General features: G+C 37.5%; 1 protein-coding gene across 8 annotated transcripts in view; it reads right to left on the minus strand.

Annotated features, from left to right (window-relative positions):
* NR2C1 (nuclear receptor subfamily 2 group C member 1) overlaps positions 1-17,204 on the minus strand; it is a 21,332-nt gene continuing 4,128 nt past the window's right edge. For 4 of the 8 annotated variants that reach the window (XM_083573446.1, XM_083573447.1, XM_083573449.1 and 1 more), the window contains exons 2-16: positions 16,558-16,613; positions 14,271-14,346; positions 13,478-13,585; positions 12,147-12,377; positions 11,187-11,268; positions 10,635-10,814; positions 8,615-8,762; positions 8,442-8,532; positions 7,100-7,284; positions 6,015-6,180; positions 5,217-5,338; positions 4,295-4,434; positions 3,977-4,114; positions 2,797-2,902; positions 1-2,246 (exon numbers count right to left, since the gene is read on the minus strand). In XM_083573446.1, the coding sequence (XP_083429572.1) occupies positions 2,072-2,246; positions 2,797-2,902; positions 3,977-4,114; positions 4,295-4,434; positions 5,217-5,338; positions 6,015-6,180; positions 7,100-7,284; positions 8,442-8,532; positions 8,615-8,762; positions 10,635-10,814; positions 11,187-11,268; positions 12,147-12,377; positions 13,478-13,585; positions 14,271-14,324 (1,926 nt within the window). In that variant the 5' untranslated portion in view covers positions 14,325-14,346; positions 16,558-16,613 and the 3' untranslated portion in view covers positions 1-2,071. Of the gene's footprint in view, positions 2,247-2,796; positions 2,903-3,976; positions 4,115-4,294; positions 4,435-5,216; positions 5,339-6,014; positions 6,181-7,099; positions 7,285-8,441; positions 8,533-8,614; positions 8,781-10,634; positions 10,815-11,186; positions 11,269-12,146; positions 12,378-13,477; positions 13,586-14,270; positions 14,347-16,557; positions 16,614-17,204 lie in introns of all 8 variants that reach the window. The other 4 variants (XM_083573442.1, XM_083573444.1, XM_083573445.1 and 1 more) reach the window with 1 other exon arrangement.

The following is a 17,204-nucleotide window of genomic DNA, read 5'->3' on the forward strand; positions in this document are numbered from 1 at the left end:
TATGATAAAAGTTACAATTTATTTTTAAAAATACAGCCAAAATAGAATTTACACTTCTTCAGGTTTCAAGACATTTACAGTAGTTATTATATAGCAACAATATAGTAAATGGGGCATTCTGATGCATACACAAAAACTGAACCACAAAAAATTATGTATACAAAAGTGGAATGAAATGCAGAAACAATTTCCAGTGACAGTGGAGGAGAACTAGCTGTAACAAATTTATTGAAAGCATTCTGAAAATGTGTAATATAGTTTATCTGTACAAACTTAAAACAATAAATTGTTTAACTACAAGATGTACCCAGGAATACATCATTTACAATTGTATGATACAAGCTTGCATGTGCCCAAGTGCATAAGCATGCTTATCTTTTTGGGGAGAAATTAAACTGTTCACTACATTATTGTTGGTTGACTCATTCTGAAGTATATAAAAAGGTACCTCTTTTTATTAAATCATTTTTTAAAACCTTGATAAAAATAACGCTGTCCAGATTACAGAAGGCCTATTTCATTTGTTGGTAAATACCACAGTTTGACAAGAAGAGGCAGCTGTCTCTGATTATTCAGTATGATCAATACTTAACACATGAAATAAAGGTGAAAACAAGATTTACAAAAAAAAAAAAGTTATACGGACAATCCTTGACACAGTAAAGGAATATTTTGTGTTTATGCTAGATTAACTATTCTATACCGTAATTAAAAAAGAAGTAGCCTTCAATGAATCACAAAGTGCATCTGGAAAAGTTTTCAAAGGCTGAAGATACTCAGTAGCAAACACACTATGAAAACACAAAATCTGCAATTATGAGGATTCTGTGATCACTACAGTGTAGGAAAAACAGAGTACTATTCAGTAACACATACTTTCCATCAAGGTTTATTTATCTCCTTATGAACATTTAAGGAACTCTTTCTAGTCTTATTTGAATTTTATTATGAGAACTTGAAACTTGTTTTAACCTCCAGGAAAAGACAGGATTGCTAAAGGAAATCCAATTCCAATATGACTGGTAAGTTTCTGTGAGATGGCTCATATGCTCATGTGCACCTTAACGCTTATAATCAATCAATTTCCTAGCTAGATGTACGGGCACAAATATTCCTAAAAAGACCTAGTTGGCACTGATGAACTGATTTGCATACGTAAATAATATAACAGGACTCAGGAAATAACACACAATACTTATCTGATACATTTAAGGTATCTAGAATTTTTTTATTCCTAAATCATATTAGCAGCGGATATAACTCTGAACATAACAACTATTTGTGACTCAAGTTAATCTAAATATAATCATTGCTTTGGGGCACTAATAGGCTTTCAAACCAGTTTTCCAGATTTTCTGTAATTAATCTTCAATTTAAATAAATGCTAGTTGGCTAATAAAAATGTTTAAGTTCCATCCAAAGCTACTGGAAATATATCCAAAGCTTTGTAGTCCAGGGTTTACAGTCCACCTAGGCTACTCAGAATAGACCATCTGAAATTAATAAACTGAAGTTAGTCATGTCCATTCATTTCAGCGGATCTACTCTGAGTATGACTAACATGGGATGCAACCCTCAGTCACATCAGAAATAAGTTGCCTTGTTCAGGATTTCAGACTTGCATCAAACGGACAAGAATGAATTTGTAGAAACAAGATACTGAAAATACAGCATTGGGAAGAATGTTTATTTTTTGTTTCTAAAGCATCACATGGAAATGCCTTGATGAAGTTTCTCCATTATCAAAGGCTTGTTTTTCTACATTTTTTAGAATTTGTTATAGTCATGTTCCAGGTATAGCTAAACTACAAAAATAGGATGAACTACTCTTCTTGATTTTCATTAGATTCTAAAGCAATATACAAAGTTCTTGAAAACCAGATAAAAGGTAAATCATCCTGCACCAGTCAAGATAGTCTACTGTGTTTCCAGAATGTGTTGGTAATGAGGAAGCTGCACCTTCTTGTATTTTTCTTGTTAAAATTGCACAGAAAAACTTGTTATCTCTTGGAGATAGTGTACATTTACAATTACCATGATTGCCATGGTATAGAATCCGCGGTTTTAACTTTTATACAGCATGACCAATTATTTGAGAATTGTAGTCTGCAGTCTCCATTCTTAGAATATATGGTATGATGCTGTCAATCTGAACATTTCCAATTAGTCCTGCGAAAAACAGTTCTTCTGTTATAGCAGCACTCATCAGTCTCAGAGCAGGCAATCTGAGAAGCAGCCTAGACAGCCTGGAAGACATATTTGACAAAAGGGTAACACAACTTTACATTCAAAAAACAATCTTCAGCTGTATTAGTAAGCAAAATATATTGTGTGTTAAGAAAGATCTGCATATGGGGCTGATCCATGCACTCATGCAAGGGTATTATTTGTTCCCTCCTGCCAAAATGAGCCGAGTGCTCTGTCCTTTAAACATTTGCCAGTGGCTTATAAAACCAGACAACAGGCTTGACTTCTAGGAAACCCTAGTGATTTTAATCAGACTACGTATAACCAGAAGAACGAACAAACCCTTTTTGTTAAGTTTGCAACTTCAGGACCTACCACTTTGAAGCAAACACAATAATGGAACTTTAACTAGAAATGAAAGCTTACAGCTACTATTTATTTCATATATGCAAAGTATGAAGGAATAGCATTATCTAGAGAAATTACAACCTACCATTAAAGAAAATATATTCTCACACTTTAAACACAAAACTAGTTCCCAGAAGTTTCCTGAATTAATACAACTCTGAAAGGAAACATTTAAAAAATCAGATATGTGTGTATATATACCTGTAAGTATCATCTGGATATACTTTTGTTACATAATCCTGAAATTCCATATATGCTTTTTCTTGAAATTTTTCGATCTGTACAATGTTTTCTAAGCCAGGGTGATCTAAAATGAAGTATGTTGTTAAATCGACTGCAAATCAGATGTAGATAAAAGGCAGCAAAGGACACATAATGGCAGATATTCTTTTACGACCCAAAATGAAAACAAATTTTGCTACTTCAATTGTCCAGTATCTGCTGAAAGCTGAAACTATGAACTGCAAAGCAGCTTTATTAGAATCATACAATGGACACTTGGTCTATTTTGTTTCTTCTCTTTTCTTGAATTGTCTTTATGATTGTATTAGTGTATAAAATGGTAAAAATAAATAAAAGCTGTAAATAAACAAGCAACTTCACTGCAATAATAAAATATTATTTAGCACCTGTTTTTCTTGTGCCCATCCAAAAAAAAAAAGCAAAACATTAGATATAAGCAAGATTAAACCCACCCATCATAAGTTAAGCAAAAAATGCTTCTGTTCAAACAGGAAGAGACAAAGTTCTCTTTCATTGAGAATACTCTCATGCACTACTGCTGAAGGGGGTATCCCAAGCTTTTCAGATGGTATAGGTGGATGCTTGCAGTGGACACCTGCTGAGATGGGCTGATTGCCACCCCAACCATCACAGACCACAGACTGGCTGATTGCCACGCCATCTAGACCACTACAATTACCTAACAGCATCAAACCTATCTATCTCTTTTGGGATTCATTTAAGTTTGTTTAACCATATCCATATACTCCAGACATTGATGTAAAACAGGCATAGCTGTTCATGGGTGCTTAAGTTAATAAGATGCAGAACTAGGTATCATCTGCATACTGGTGACAGGCCACCACCCAAACTATGATAGTCTCACACAGTGGATTTATGTAGAAATGTTAACCTGCGACACTAAATGAAATGTCCCCAAAGGGGCCAAGCTATGGCCATAAAAATGACACCCAACATGAAATCAGACAAAAAAGCCCAGAAACACTTAGTTTTAGCACAAATAACCCAGCCTGGTCTATTTAGATGGTACAATTCAAAGTAAAGTAGCTAAGCACATCTGCTCCAACAGCAAGCTGGTAAACATAGCAAGAGACTGAATGAACAGGGCCAAAGGTTTTAGTTTCTTGTTTTTACATACCGGGGCTGAAGAGGACGATTGCTTTCAAATAAGCGTATTCGTAACCATCAAGGCAAAGCTTCACCATACTGTTACAGAACTCCTGCAGTTTGAAGATATGCTCCATCACTAGCTTTCCTCTATCTGCTGACAGTTTATCTAAGTGAATACAAAACATTGCAAATACGGGCTCTTAGTTAGCTGTTTCCACAAGTAAAGGGAAAGGCACAAAATGAATATAAGAAAATGCATTTATTTCAGTAGCGATCGATCAATAACAAAGCAAGTCAATGTCCATACATCCATACCAATTCTGAGACTTGTAACAATGTGTCTTACCTTGTTGTAAACTATTATGAAGGTGATTAACAAATGCCGTTAATATAGTTGCTACGTTCATTACTTGTGAACATTGTGCAAGACCAAGTGTAAAAAGTTCATTCCAGCAGGCTTTCACTAATGATATGCTGTTATCCTGCCTATTAAAAAGAAGTAGAACTATATTAATGGAACTGTTTGGTTCAGTTCAATACAAGCCTGGTTCACATGTCACGCAACTAAACTGGCTTAGCTTAGCTCAGCACAGCAAAGCAGCAAGCTCCTCACCAAAAGCCCACATTCATGCAAACCCATGGTTTGGCTTAGTGTAACGTGTGAACCAGGCCATAGTGCATGTAGTCACAAGTATTCAACACAATCAACAGGCAGACAAGACCTCTCTTACTATGAAACCGAACTTTCTGCATACCTAACATGAAAACTCTGATCACACTCAGGTTTCCTAACCGCAGAAAAGAATGAAATGTATAGGCAGGGCTTTGAATCATGTAAATATTTACTTAGTTGGGTTGCCACTCTTGCCACTATTTATACTGAAGTCTTTATATTTATTTATATTTATATTGTAGTCTTTGAGCACCGAATATTTGACCAACACAGGAATCAAGCACGTAAATTTTATAAATAAAAGCATGACTAAGTTGCAAGTTGCCACACCACCTTCCATTCTGTTCCTCAAGGTCTCCCTCTGGAGCTGATTTTCAGGGGGCACTGAGAGTCAGCAAAAACTCCCCACCTCTTGAGTTAGAAGAGGTGTCTGTGAATCTACAGTCCTTCCATGAGTGTAAGAATGCCAACTGAACTCCATCTACTATTTTTAAGATAAAATGGCAAACTTTTTGCAAAATGAAGTTTACATCCATACCAGGAGGAATTCTGTTTTGAAACCTTGGTTACATTAAGAGATTTTTTCAATACTCACCCCAGAGCTTGGAAGGAAGGAATAGAACGTGCCCAGTGCATAGATAGGAAGAGCAATCTGGAAGCCGATTCACAAATATAATGAACATTCAGGTACTCAGGCATAGGGGAAGGCATGGTAAGCTGTTACAAAAGTATAGTTTAAAACAATTAATGACTTGTCATGTCTCAAAGAATACAGATATTAATAATATAGCAGAAAACTTCAAAGAAAATGAAAAATGCTTATTATAATATTAAAAACGCAGGACTGGAAAACTTCATGATATGTGCTCTACAATTTGCCCTAGATAAATGAATGACTTTCAAACGTAAAAGCAGCAAAAGTTTCAGTGCAGCCCTTTTGAAAATAAAGTACAAGCAGGCTTATCTACTTTGATAGAATTGATAACATAACAAATCTAGTTAAAACAGGCAGGCTTTTCCCCTCTAAATGACCCTGTTCACCCCAAGTATGCCCAAGAGCTTCTCTTCAGACACATTCCTATTCCTCTAAGTATCTGCTTCCCCCAGAAACCTTTCCTTGAACTCTCTGCTCTCTTGCTGACCGTCCTCACCCTAAACACACGAAAAAGCTCTTTCTCCAAGTAAACAGGAGTTTCTGTACACAGATGCTTCCCCCAGGAACCTTCTACCCCTTGTATGTAACAATACTGCACAACCAAAGTAGTTGACAATCACATATTATATGAAACAAGTATGTTCCTCAAATGTTATTCTTTAAAAAGGTCACATAACAGGCTTGAATTTGTCTCTACAAAAGTTAAATAGCCTGGGGTTATAAATAATAATTAAGTACCCTGAAAGCTACATGAGCGTCACTCAGAAGTGGGCCTTCTATTTCAACAATATTCATGCTGGCTTCTTCACCAACCAAACGTGCGCTGGCTTCCATACTTTCTGCAGAACTCTGACATGATGCGCTCTCTCCTGGATTTAGTGCTTTTGCAAGAGTATCAAATGCCCTAGAAATAATATATGGAAAACGTAAGATCAGTCAAGTTGGATAGGATAGTGAAACAAAACAAAACCATTTCAGGCCCAGAAAACACACATTAAACCAAATTAAAGCAGGAATGAGAATTAACATGCCTGTGGTTCCCAGGAATCTCCAGTCCTGAAGCAAGAGAAATGCTGCCCACTTGTGTGGTTCTAAAGGCACGGCCACTAAATGAATGGTTTTTGATTTGGCTTCTTTTGGCTTTTTTAAGGGGGGATATCACTAAGTGTTGGGGCCTGGGTGAACAGGCACCACCAGGATGCTGATAATTCACATTATTAAAATCATTCTTTCCTATTGCACAAGTCCATTCTGGGGCATCATTGGCAGAAATAAGAACAGTGACATATAACCAGCACTCTTCCTCCACAGCCAGCTTTATAAAAAGCGATTTGTATAATTACAAATTAATACTGTATTTTAAGAAGTTGGAAGTATTTCTTCCAAGCCATAAGACCCAGAAACTGTGGTTACCATACCAGAACAAGCCAGAATCTCAAACCAATTTCAAAGAGTGATTTACAGTCTTGGCTTGTTCTGGTAACCACAGTTTCTCAATTCATGTGTAACTGAAACATATGGTTAATTAATCCAGTAACTGTAGAATCACAGTGTACCAAGAAAAGAGGGAAGGGATCCTGAGAGGACATGAATGCATGGGCACAAAACTTTTGCATATCTCTGCCTAACAATATGTGGGTCTGAACCAGATTCTTGTGTTAGACTCTATACATTTAGGCTGATTAAAGCATCTGAACATGCCTGTAAATAGCTGACGCTCATTATGCTATTATCACACTTACTACTGGAGGCTAAAGTGCCTACTATTGTTCCTATGTTTTTGTCAGACCATTTACTACTTTCATATGCAACCATTCTTTTACCTTGTAACATCGGTACTTGAATGTTCATCTTGCTGAAGTTCAGACAGTGATGCGTCTCCATTGCTTAAGCTTTCTATCATGGACAGCTCGGGACTACTTTGGGGCATGTCTTTGGACTTGCTTAGACTTGCTAATGATGTGACCACATTTGCTAAAGTACTTAAATCTCCTTGACATGTTTCAACCTAAGAAGGAGGGGAGAGGAAGCAAAGAGTTAATGTTTTTTAACACAACAATTAATCTTACAGTGGAACCTATACTAAATGATTAGAGAAGAGATCTCAGTTGCAAGCATATCTGTGGCACTAAAAAGACAAGCTCTTATTCATAAATACTTTCAGATAACATATTGGTTAATACATGTTAAAACAGCTTCCCCCAACTTCAGGGTAGTGTATCATCAATGACTGTAGTAGTACAGTAATAAAGCAGTAACTTCCAGCGGATTAAAATGCCTGGGGAAACAACAACAGTTTTGCCTTGTTCCAAAAAGATTGCAACACTTGACTGAGGATATTCCAGGGTACCACCACTTTTAAATCCCTCTTTCTTGTTATTGAGTACCAGTGATAAGAAAGACAGCTGAAGCAGGGATTTGAAAGAAGATTTCAGTATGTCTTTAAGAAGATGTAGAAAGAAGATTCAAACTGGCAATGACCATGGTAGTGCAAGACAGCAAAAAACCCTGTGCTTGCCAAATCTTAAGTTCAATGGAAGAGTGTCAAGTTTGTCTCCAAAGTTCAAAAACGAACTTGTTTGGCTTTGGGGGCTAATATAGACAATCTAACTGAGCCAAACTTTGTCTTTTAGCAACTCTCCCCGCCCCCCCCCCCGCCCATCGTGATCTCTGGTGAGTGGAGGTGGAAGATTGGCAGGCTTCTTATAGAAGCAGATGAAACATGGTTGATGTCATTTCAGGGTGTACACTTCAAGGGTGGATAGTAGCATTTGCTGGAGTTGAGGGTGTTAGTTAGGATGTTTAACTGAAGCATCCATGGCACAGTGACCCCAAAAGATTGTATTGGGCTCAGAAGAACACAGTTCTAAGCAATTTGATTTGCTACCTCTATCCTTAAATCAATAAAGGCAGGTAGGAAGAAAGAAAGAAGACACAAGGAAAGAGAGAGGTAGCTTCCTGCCTCTGCCCTGCTCCCTGCCGTAAGGACCTGCAGACATTTTCCTGTGCATACCTCAATGTTGTTTTATAAAACAGGACCACACAGTGGGGGGGGGGTGGACAGAAGAAACATTGATTCCTTAAGCATGCCAAACAAATGTTATTACTACAAAATATTTAGACAAGTGAATCCATTAAAGTTTATTTCATTAATGCATCATATACCTTATCCTGAGTCATCAACACTGCAGGCTCATTTTTTATACCAGACTGATGAATGTTCACAAACATTCCGGACTCCAACATTCCTGTTGATCTGAAAGAAAAAGGCAAAAATGTTTGCTTATGACCAAAAAAACTGCCACAAAACTATTTAATCTAGAGCCATATTTGCATACCTTGCTGTTTCACTGTCTGTTACAAAAGTTGGAGTGGCTGTAAGTGGACTCCGCAAATCTTTTCTGATATAGATCTTTTCTGTAGAAGCTGCACAATTTGAAGACTTTTCCCGTGATACTTCAACAGGTTTCCTCTCACACTGAACAGCTACAAAAGGGTGTGGAGCTATCAGTAACAATCCAAAATTCACACACAATTAGCTGTTAAAAACAAGTTTCTTTTCAATTTCTACTGTCAACTTTGTAGTTTAAATAAACTAATCCTAACAAATTTGTTTTCTGTTCACTGAAAACACTTCTTGCAATCGCCTAGCCATGACCAGAGATTTAAGACAAAGGACAGAACTTCCCATCCCTCCAGTTCTTACCCTCCTGTGTATTAACTCCCCTAGCCTTTAAACATAACCAAAATCTAGTACGTTTACTTTAGGCTTGATGCAACTATGGTTAAGTTCACTGGAAGGAATTCATGCATGAGAAGAAAAGGGCTTCAGGCAGAAATCCATAATCCCACAGCTCATATCTAAATACTTTCCAGTCTCTTAGCACTGGCAATGTTGTCTGTTAACCCATAGATACTCAAAAACATTGAAGGGCTATGCCTATTTATACATTCACCATCATTTGAACAAAGCAGTAAGTTTGATAGGAATACTGTTGTTTGCTTAAGAGTCTCTCCAGCAGGTGCTTTTAAATTTTCCACCTTCTAGGAAATCTTATTCACAGTTGCCAATCAACAGTTTAAATTTGCAGGAGTTTGAGATTAAGCATTTAGTCCCTGTGGGGTACAGCTTGGCCCTTTCGGTCTCACTGTTTTCTTATATAAACTGAGTGCACCCTCTAAAACACAGGGATGGGGGACATCTGGCCTGCCAGGAGATCCAATTTAACCGCAAGGTCATTTCCCCCAAACCATGCCCAGCAACTGACATAACTCCTTTACAGGCTTTCTTTGGCTGTTTGTGTGAGTCAACACAGCAAGATTCAACCCCTACTCAACAGCTAATGAGAGGAGGTTAAATTCTGCTGAGTTTGGCTGCACATGCCTTTTGCCAGACACTTTGGAACCCTGCACAAGGGATTTTGATAGGTGTGTGGACAACCCCCATGTCAATCCTGTGAGGTAATAATGACTTCATGTGAATGGGCAGTCCCACCCAACTGTCAAATTTGGCTGTGAGGCCAAACTTGATATGGATCTGGTCCATAGAACTAAAGGGATTCCCCATCTGTATTTTAATACAACCAAAGCACCCCTCTGGTTGGGTGACACAGAGGGATGATAGTGGTGAGTAAACTGTCTTTTGCAGAAGCTTGTTCAGAATTACTGATCATTCAGGAACATGGAAGGCAGTTTGAACACCACCACTTTGAGAAATTTTTACTTTTGATTTTGCTGCTTACTGCAGTACTGTAAATCAAAAGTCTCTCTCAACTGTACAGCCACTGCACCTCATATGACCAACCACAATATACAGGAAACAACTGTTTTGTATGTGACCAAAGCACATGTGATCACTGATGCACACAATACTTTTGGCCCTAGAAGTGGGTGGGAGCGGAAGGGGACAGGGGCAAAATGAGCTTACATGAGCAATGACCCAGAATGCAACCCCTGCATAAACACGGTGTTGCCTGTATATAGAAATATTTTTCACAGCTGTTCAAAATTGAGCGTTTTATGAGATGGTGGGGAAGATCTTGTCAAATCCCAAGTCTGAGTGTCTTCCAGAAATAGTGAAAGGCTTTTTATCTTCAAATGTAAGCAAAAATGTTAGGGAAAGGCCAATATGCTTTTGCCACTTGAAGACTCATGTATAGGACTTCAGAGCAAAAAGTGACAATTCTATAATTTAAGTCTTTGTAGCATCAGTAGCATCTTGTCACTAAAAATTCAATTAATTCTCAACTGCTAATTTGAATGTAATGAGTGGAGACTGGGTAAGAACACATAGGAACAAATAAATCCTTCAATAATTATCACCCTCCCCACAATAAACCTATAAACACTCATACTTACAATCTTGTTTCATTCCAAATGCAATACACCTCTGAAGTCTACAGTACTGACATCTGTTTCTGTGATGTTTGTTAATCACACAGTCTCTTGTCCCACGGCATGAATACACTAAATTCTTTCGTATGCTTCTTTTAAAGAACCCTTTGCATCCTTCACATGTCACTGCTCCATAATGGCGTCCTGAATACATGATATAATGCATTAATTATGAAGTATTATTCTTATGTTTTATTAAATTGCGTACATTTGTATTTATTTAATAGAATTTTATATATTGCTTAACCATTGCAACCTCTCAGTTTACATATGCTATCTACATTAAAATTTATAATGAAATCAGATATTAAAAACAAGAATTACTATACTAGGAAAGACTTAATTAGTTGTGTTGAACAAATGATGGCTTATTAATATTCAAAAGAACTTGTAAGACATCAGAACTATGCTTGCTGTCCTAGTACAAAAGGTTTGTTTAAAACACGACAAAAACAGTTAAATTACAGAGTGAAATGCCAATTAAATTTTGCATAGTAGAACTACATAGCGACTTACCTGATGCCTTGTCTCCACAAACAACACAGAGATCAAATACTTTATTTAGGGTCTGTTCTATGGAAGAATTGTCTGTTAAAATCTGAAAACAATCAAACAAATAAATGACTTATCAGTTCCTCCGACTTCTTCAATAAATATATTAGAAAACATTAAACCAGAGATGGGGAACCTCTGGGCCTCCAAAATTCATTGGACTATAGCCTTTGTATGGCTACAGGCAGGCCATACTAACTAGGTCTGATTCAAACATGTGGAAAGCCACCAATTTCTCACCCTTGCATTAAATGAATCTAATACTAAGTATTGGAAAAGTCCCTGGAAAAGACCCTGATGTTGGGAAAGATTGAGGGCACAAGGAGAAGGGGACGACAGAGGACGAGATGGTTGGACAGTGTTCTCAGAGCTACAAACATGAGTCTGACCAAACTGCGGGAGGCAGTGGAAGACAGGAGTGCCTGGCGTGCTCTGGTCCATGGGGTCACGAAGAGTCGGACAGGACTAAACGACAACAAATACTAAGTAGGGAAAAAAGTGAACCACAGCACTGAGACACAGGACCAATCATGTCGCTCTACAGAAGGACAAAGTGTGCCAAATTGCTGGGCTCTCAGATGACAATCTGAGCTGCTTGGAGAGTGAGTGAAATAATGATAAATAAATAAAATTGGCTGCCTTTCAAAGCAATAAACCAGCATTTTGTGAACCTTAAAAAAATTAAAACATTTTTCTCTGAATATTGCTTCCTTTTCCAGTAAGAAAGCACACATGTCCTGCAATATTATTAGTTCACAAGACAGCAAATAAGCTACTTTCTTATGCATAAGAGGACTATCAATCCACAAAACATATACAGGATATTGCACTGCAGCTTATAAGGCAGGACTAGCATGAGCATGAAGTGGAAAGTCTAGGTCTCAAAAGTAATTTGATAAGTCCTAACAGCATGAGACACCATACCTGAAAATGTTGTGCAGATATATCTGGGGATGCAAAAAACAGTTGGTTGACTCCTGCAGCATCTGGAGTTGTTAGGAAAACCTTTCCTGGAGTGGCATCTTGTCTTGCAAGGATCACTTTGCTTGGGGTAGAACCATCATGATTTGTTAATATGAACTGCTTGCCTGTTGTAGTCTGATCAAGTGCTGTAACAATCTGAATCTTCTGCCCCGTCTGCTGATCTGTGACAATCTGGTGACACATTTATTTCAAGTTATGGTAGCTTATGATTAAAAGGTGTGTCTAGTGGAATTATGGTGTAGTCAAGTGTGATTAAAGAAAATGGAACTATATTAACTGTTTTCAATAGCTGCAGCATACATTACATGAATCAGCATCCTAGCTCATTCACCTAGTGTTATGATCACTCAGTTAGGAGTGCAAAAAATTTGCAAAAAAAAAAAAGAAAAAAGCTTCACAATCGTCCAGCTTGGAAATTAGATGCTGAATTCTTCAGAATTCATTCTAACATAACATTTGTGAAGAATGATTCTCTGTTTTCAAGGAGGGTTACTCCTAGGTAAGTATGCACAGGATTGGAGACTGTGATATGAGGTCCACTATGGCAGGAGAAATCTGACACTTTAGCTTTTTACACTATACATTTTCATTTGTAAAGCACTGAGTTGTAAAAGATCACAATATAATCTCTCCTAAAGTCATACATTTTGAGTGATATTCAGCATTAGTCATACGTGGAGTAGACATTAATAAAAGAACCTCAAGTCCTTTTATTTCAATAGGTCTACTTTGAGCTTGACTTGATTACATATAACCCTTTGTTTCCAGGAACTATGGGAACATGGATACCACAATGGTGAAAAACCAACCTGCAGTGCACAAATTAAGATTAATTTAGTAAAGCTTGTTAAAGCATGTATTGTGTGCATTCACAATATAACCCCAAACTTGAGAGTTGCCAGGTTTCAGATTTGACCTGAAGTTTCAGGGCTTCAGCTTCCTTCCCAAGGTGTTCTAGGAAAACAATCTAATGTTCTAAAAAGCCACGGGAGGGCAATATCTTTTGGCCCAAGGGCCATATTTATGGCATGCCACCTCTCCAAGGATCGCATGCTGGTGGTGGGCGTGACATTGGTCACACTCACACAGAGGAACATCACATTTGGGTTAAATCCAGTGCTTTTAACACCATGCTTTGGTTGTGGGAGAAGTGCACAATGGGGTAAGTTTCACAGAGTCTCCACTTATTGTTCAATTGTTTCAGAAATCTATTGTTATATGGTGCTCAGGACACATTTTTCAACTAGTTAAGTATTTTAGGCCGACTGTACCTGTATGCGCTGGGGTAAGGAGAGACCTGTATCAGCAGGAACAATCTGAATTCTTTGTGCCGTCCCATCCATTAGTGTTTGTGTGACAGATCCTTGGGAATGTGCTATCTAGAACAAAAAACAAGGCAGACTAACTACATGAGCAAAGTTTGGCAGGCACAGCAAATGGGTCAAATTGCTCTTTCACTGCAGCAGCACACAAGAAGCTAATTCAGGAATCAGTGTTGATAGCTATCAAATAATATCCCCCACAGAAGTGGATTTTTCCAATAAGTCTTAGTTAAAGACTGTGTTAGAGCAATCCTTCTACACATTTGTATTCCCTGCAATCACAGAACAGAATCACTGACAGCTGTGCTTAAGAATTGGCTACTTGTTTAAGATTCACTTTAAGCACAATTCCTAGTTACTCAGCCCCTGGCCCCAAGAGATTCCTGTATCTGAATAGCCATTACATACACACAACTAGCTTGCTTACAAGCCACTTGGAATGTATCTGCTGTAGATAATCAAGCTAGGTGGGTATCCAGACACAGGAGTAACTAGTGGAAGCAGTTCTTTGTAATAAGTAAACATGACCTTCTCCAAAGGAGGACAGCTGTTATTTCTCCAAACTGTAACACTTTGCTGAATTATCAAACAAAATCAATATCAACTAGAATTTTCTGGAATGCAACTTAGCATCTTTAACATAAATAAAAAAGCAATATATTCCAGAGCAATGGACAATGAATTACCAAGGACATTTTGATATAGCAACTTGAGTCAGTATAGTGTAAAAATGTACACGTACCTCCCCTATCTGCTGTTCAATAATTTGATGGGCCAATTCCTCAATAGTTGCCATGATCTTGAGTCACTAGTGTTTCCTGCAAAACAGAGGTTTTTAAGAGAAAACCAGAACAAAAGCAAGCAATGGTTGTCAAGATTTTATTGATGGCACATCAGCAGCAGGGCTCTGAAAAGCAGCAATGTTTGTCAACTCTTAAAATACACAGCAATCGCATTAACAAATCAGACCGCACTACTGCTAAGCTAGTGATGTGTCTATAGCTAAGCCTTACGTTTAACAACTCCCCTAGACTAGGAATTCCATGTTGGTGAGGCGTGTGTGCTAGTGGACGACAAGTTTGGTTTCTGTGCTAGCTGTGGAGAAAAGCAAGTCTCCTTCATGGTAGAAGGGAACTTTTTAAATTAGCAGGTCAAAAGAATCAAAGCCTGCGTTTCCATGCCAGATGCTGAAGAGGGGACCTCCTACATGGCCAGCAGGGAAACAGCAGGTAAGTATAAAAGTAAACTGCAAGTCAGTAACATACATGGGTTTATTTACAATACTGCTATAGTTACTTCTGAGTGGTACCTCAGTTTTGAGTAGACAGAAATATTTTTATTCTAGAAAATACTTTTGCAGTACTGCCTTTCTTTAACTACCACATCAATGGCAAAACAAATAACTGTCTTGGATACCACGGTCAGAAAGATGAGATATAAATAAATACTATGTCCTGCCACTTGGGTTCTCCTGACATCATACATTTTAGACCATTCATAACATGCCAGATCTTAAGTGCTTTTTGTTTGCTTTCCTTTGGCAGGGTAAACAGTTCCTCTGACAAAACATCCCTCTTGCTCTTCATCCAAAATATTTCATATTGACTAATTGCACAGATGAGACACTGTCATTGCTACATGGAGTGAACAAACAAACCAATCATCAAAATATCAGTAAGCAAACACTCTCCCATGCAGCTCCATAAATACCCCTAATTGATTTCAACATACCATAATCAAATGGGGCACTACATTTGACTTAATCAGCAAGTGAGAGAAGTACACAGAAGTAGCAGCAGTTGCAGCCACTTGCCTTCATTCTCTCCTACCTCCCCAAATACCTCCCAACACTCTCTCTCTCAAACTAGTTGCTTACTAGAGACCTTATCCATGCAGGATCATGTGCAAACATTCTCCAGCTGAACAGAAAACCATCTGCCAATTGTTTGTCAATTACAAGTGAAACATTTTCACTTATAATTTATTTTCATAAATCTCCCTCTGGATAACCTTTCTGCACATCTTCTACAGACTTCTCTTAAATAATCAGCATAATTGAGACAAAGGTTATGACTCATTATTTTTGCAGGAAAGCCACAAGATCACAAATAGTGTAATTAATATTTAATTGTTGCTTCACTGCTATAATCTTCAAGCGCTCTGTGAAAAGGGTAATCAATTCATGTTTTAGAAAGCTGGAGCACTTGCAAACATATGTGTTGTCATTAACATTTTTTACTTTATTTTATTTTACTTATTAACTACATTTATATCCCACCCTTCATCAAAGCTCACATTTCATGCACTTGTAAATACACAATCAAAATGTGTTTTCTGAGTTTTGCTTAGAACTGAAAATTAGCCATGAATTACAATAGGAATTTTTTTATTGAGTTATTTTATCTGTTTTTATATAAAATCTTTGTTCTTGTGGGGGAGATAGATAGACAGACAGACAGATAACTTGTTAACACTCCATATATATATATATATATATATATATATATATATATTGCACAAAGTGGTGGTGTACAGGTCTATTGCATAACAATATCGGACAATATATTCGCCTCTGTCAAAACTCAAGAGGGAAGCAGTACTGACCCTCAGCCTTCTACACTGATAAACCTCTTGTTCTCTAGAGAACTCACAATAGGGGAATTTTCCGGCATAAGCAAGAAAGGGAAGGGGCAACTAGGTTTGTGGACCCTTGACCAACTGCCTTATTAACCAATATACAGTACAGTCTTACCTCTGCTTACGTATCCCTCCGGTTACGTAAACTTCAGGATATGTAAGTAGCAAACCCGGAAGTATATTTCTGGGTTTTTGCCATGTGCGCATGCGCAGAAGTGGTCTCTCCGGTGCAAAAACCTCAGGATCCAGCCAGACCTCTGGAACGGATCCTGTCTGCAACCAGAGGTACCACTGTACATTTTATGTACAGTGGACCAAATCCTACACTTTATGACTCATAGTGTTGCATTTTTAATTTTTTTAATGGAATCAAAGATTAGCATTCTGCTTACCTATATACCAATGTTATACTCCACTTCTGGTGTACATAATCAATTTCTAGAAACTCCTATAATTAAATAAAATGAGATCATTTTAGTTTCAAATATCTTATTGGAATTGTTTACAGAATGAAAATAATTTATAATTTTAGGTTCCACAAATAATTATTAAAGTACCATCTACATAGATTTAGAGAACATTTAATTACATGATTTAAGATTTTATCAGCAATTACTTAAAACTATTCAATAGCATTATTAATTCATAAATATATGAATCAACTTATAAGGCAGTTATCTGCAGAAAATAAAGAACTTAAGAAAACATAACAGATTTGTGAGAAGATGTGCACTGTTTCATCAAGTTCATAATGGTGCAGTCTAGACATTATCTAGCTGGAAAAAGCTAGATTCTTCAGTCTATAAATCTGTACTGAGCTTCTCCCTTTCAGCCTTGGGAGGTAAAGGGAAAGTGGAGTCTTGGGAGCTGTATTGTGTTGCCAAAACTGGCTAATGTTCATTAACATACTAAATTTTCTTTTCTTTTCTTTGATTTGTTGAATTCCCAACAACAGTGGATCTCAATTCATCAGTTACCTTAGGTTTCTAGGAAGACTCTTGTACATGTGAAACACGTTTGGTGTACAGGGAGTGGGGAC

The sequence above is a fragment of the Podarcis filfolensis genome (assembly GCF_964270895.1).
Source record: "Podarcis filfolensis genome assembly, chromosome: 10".
Lineage (NCBI taxonomy): Eukaryota > Metazoa > Chordata > Lepidosauria > Squamata > Lacertidae > Podarcis > Podarcis filfolensis.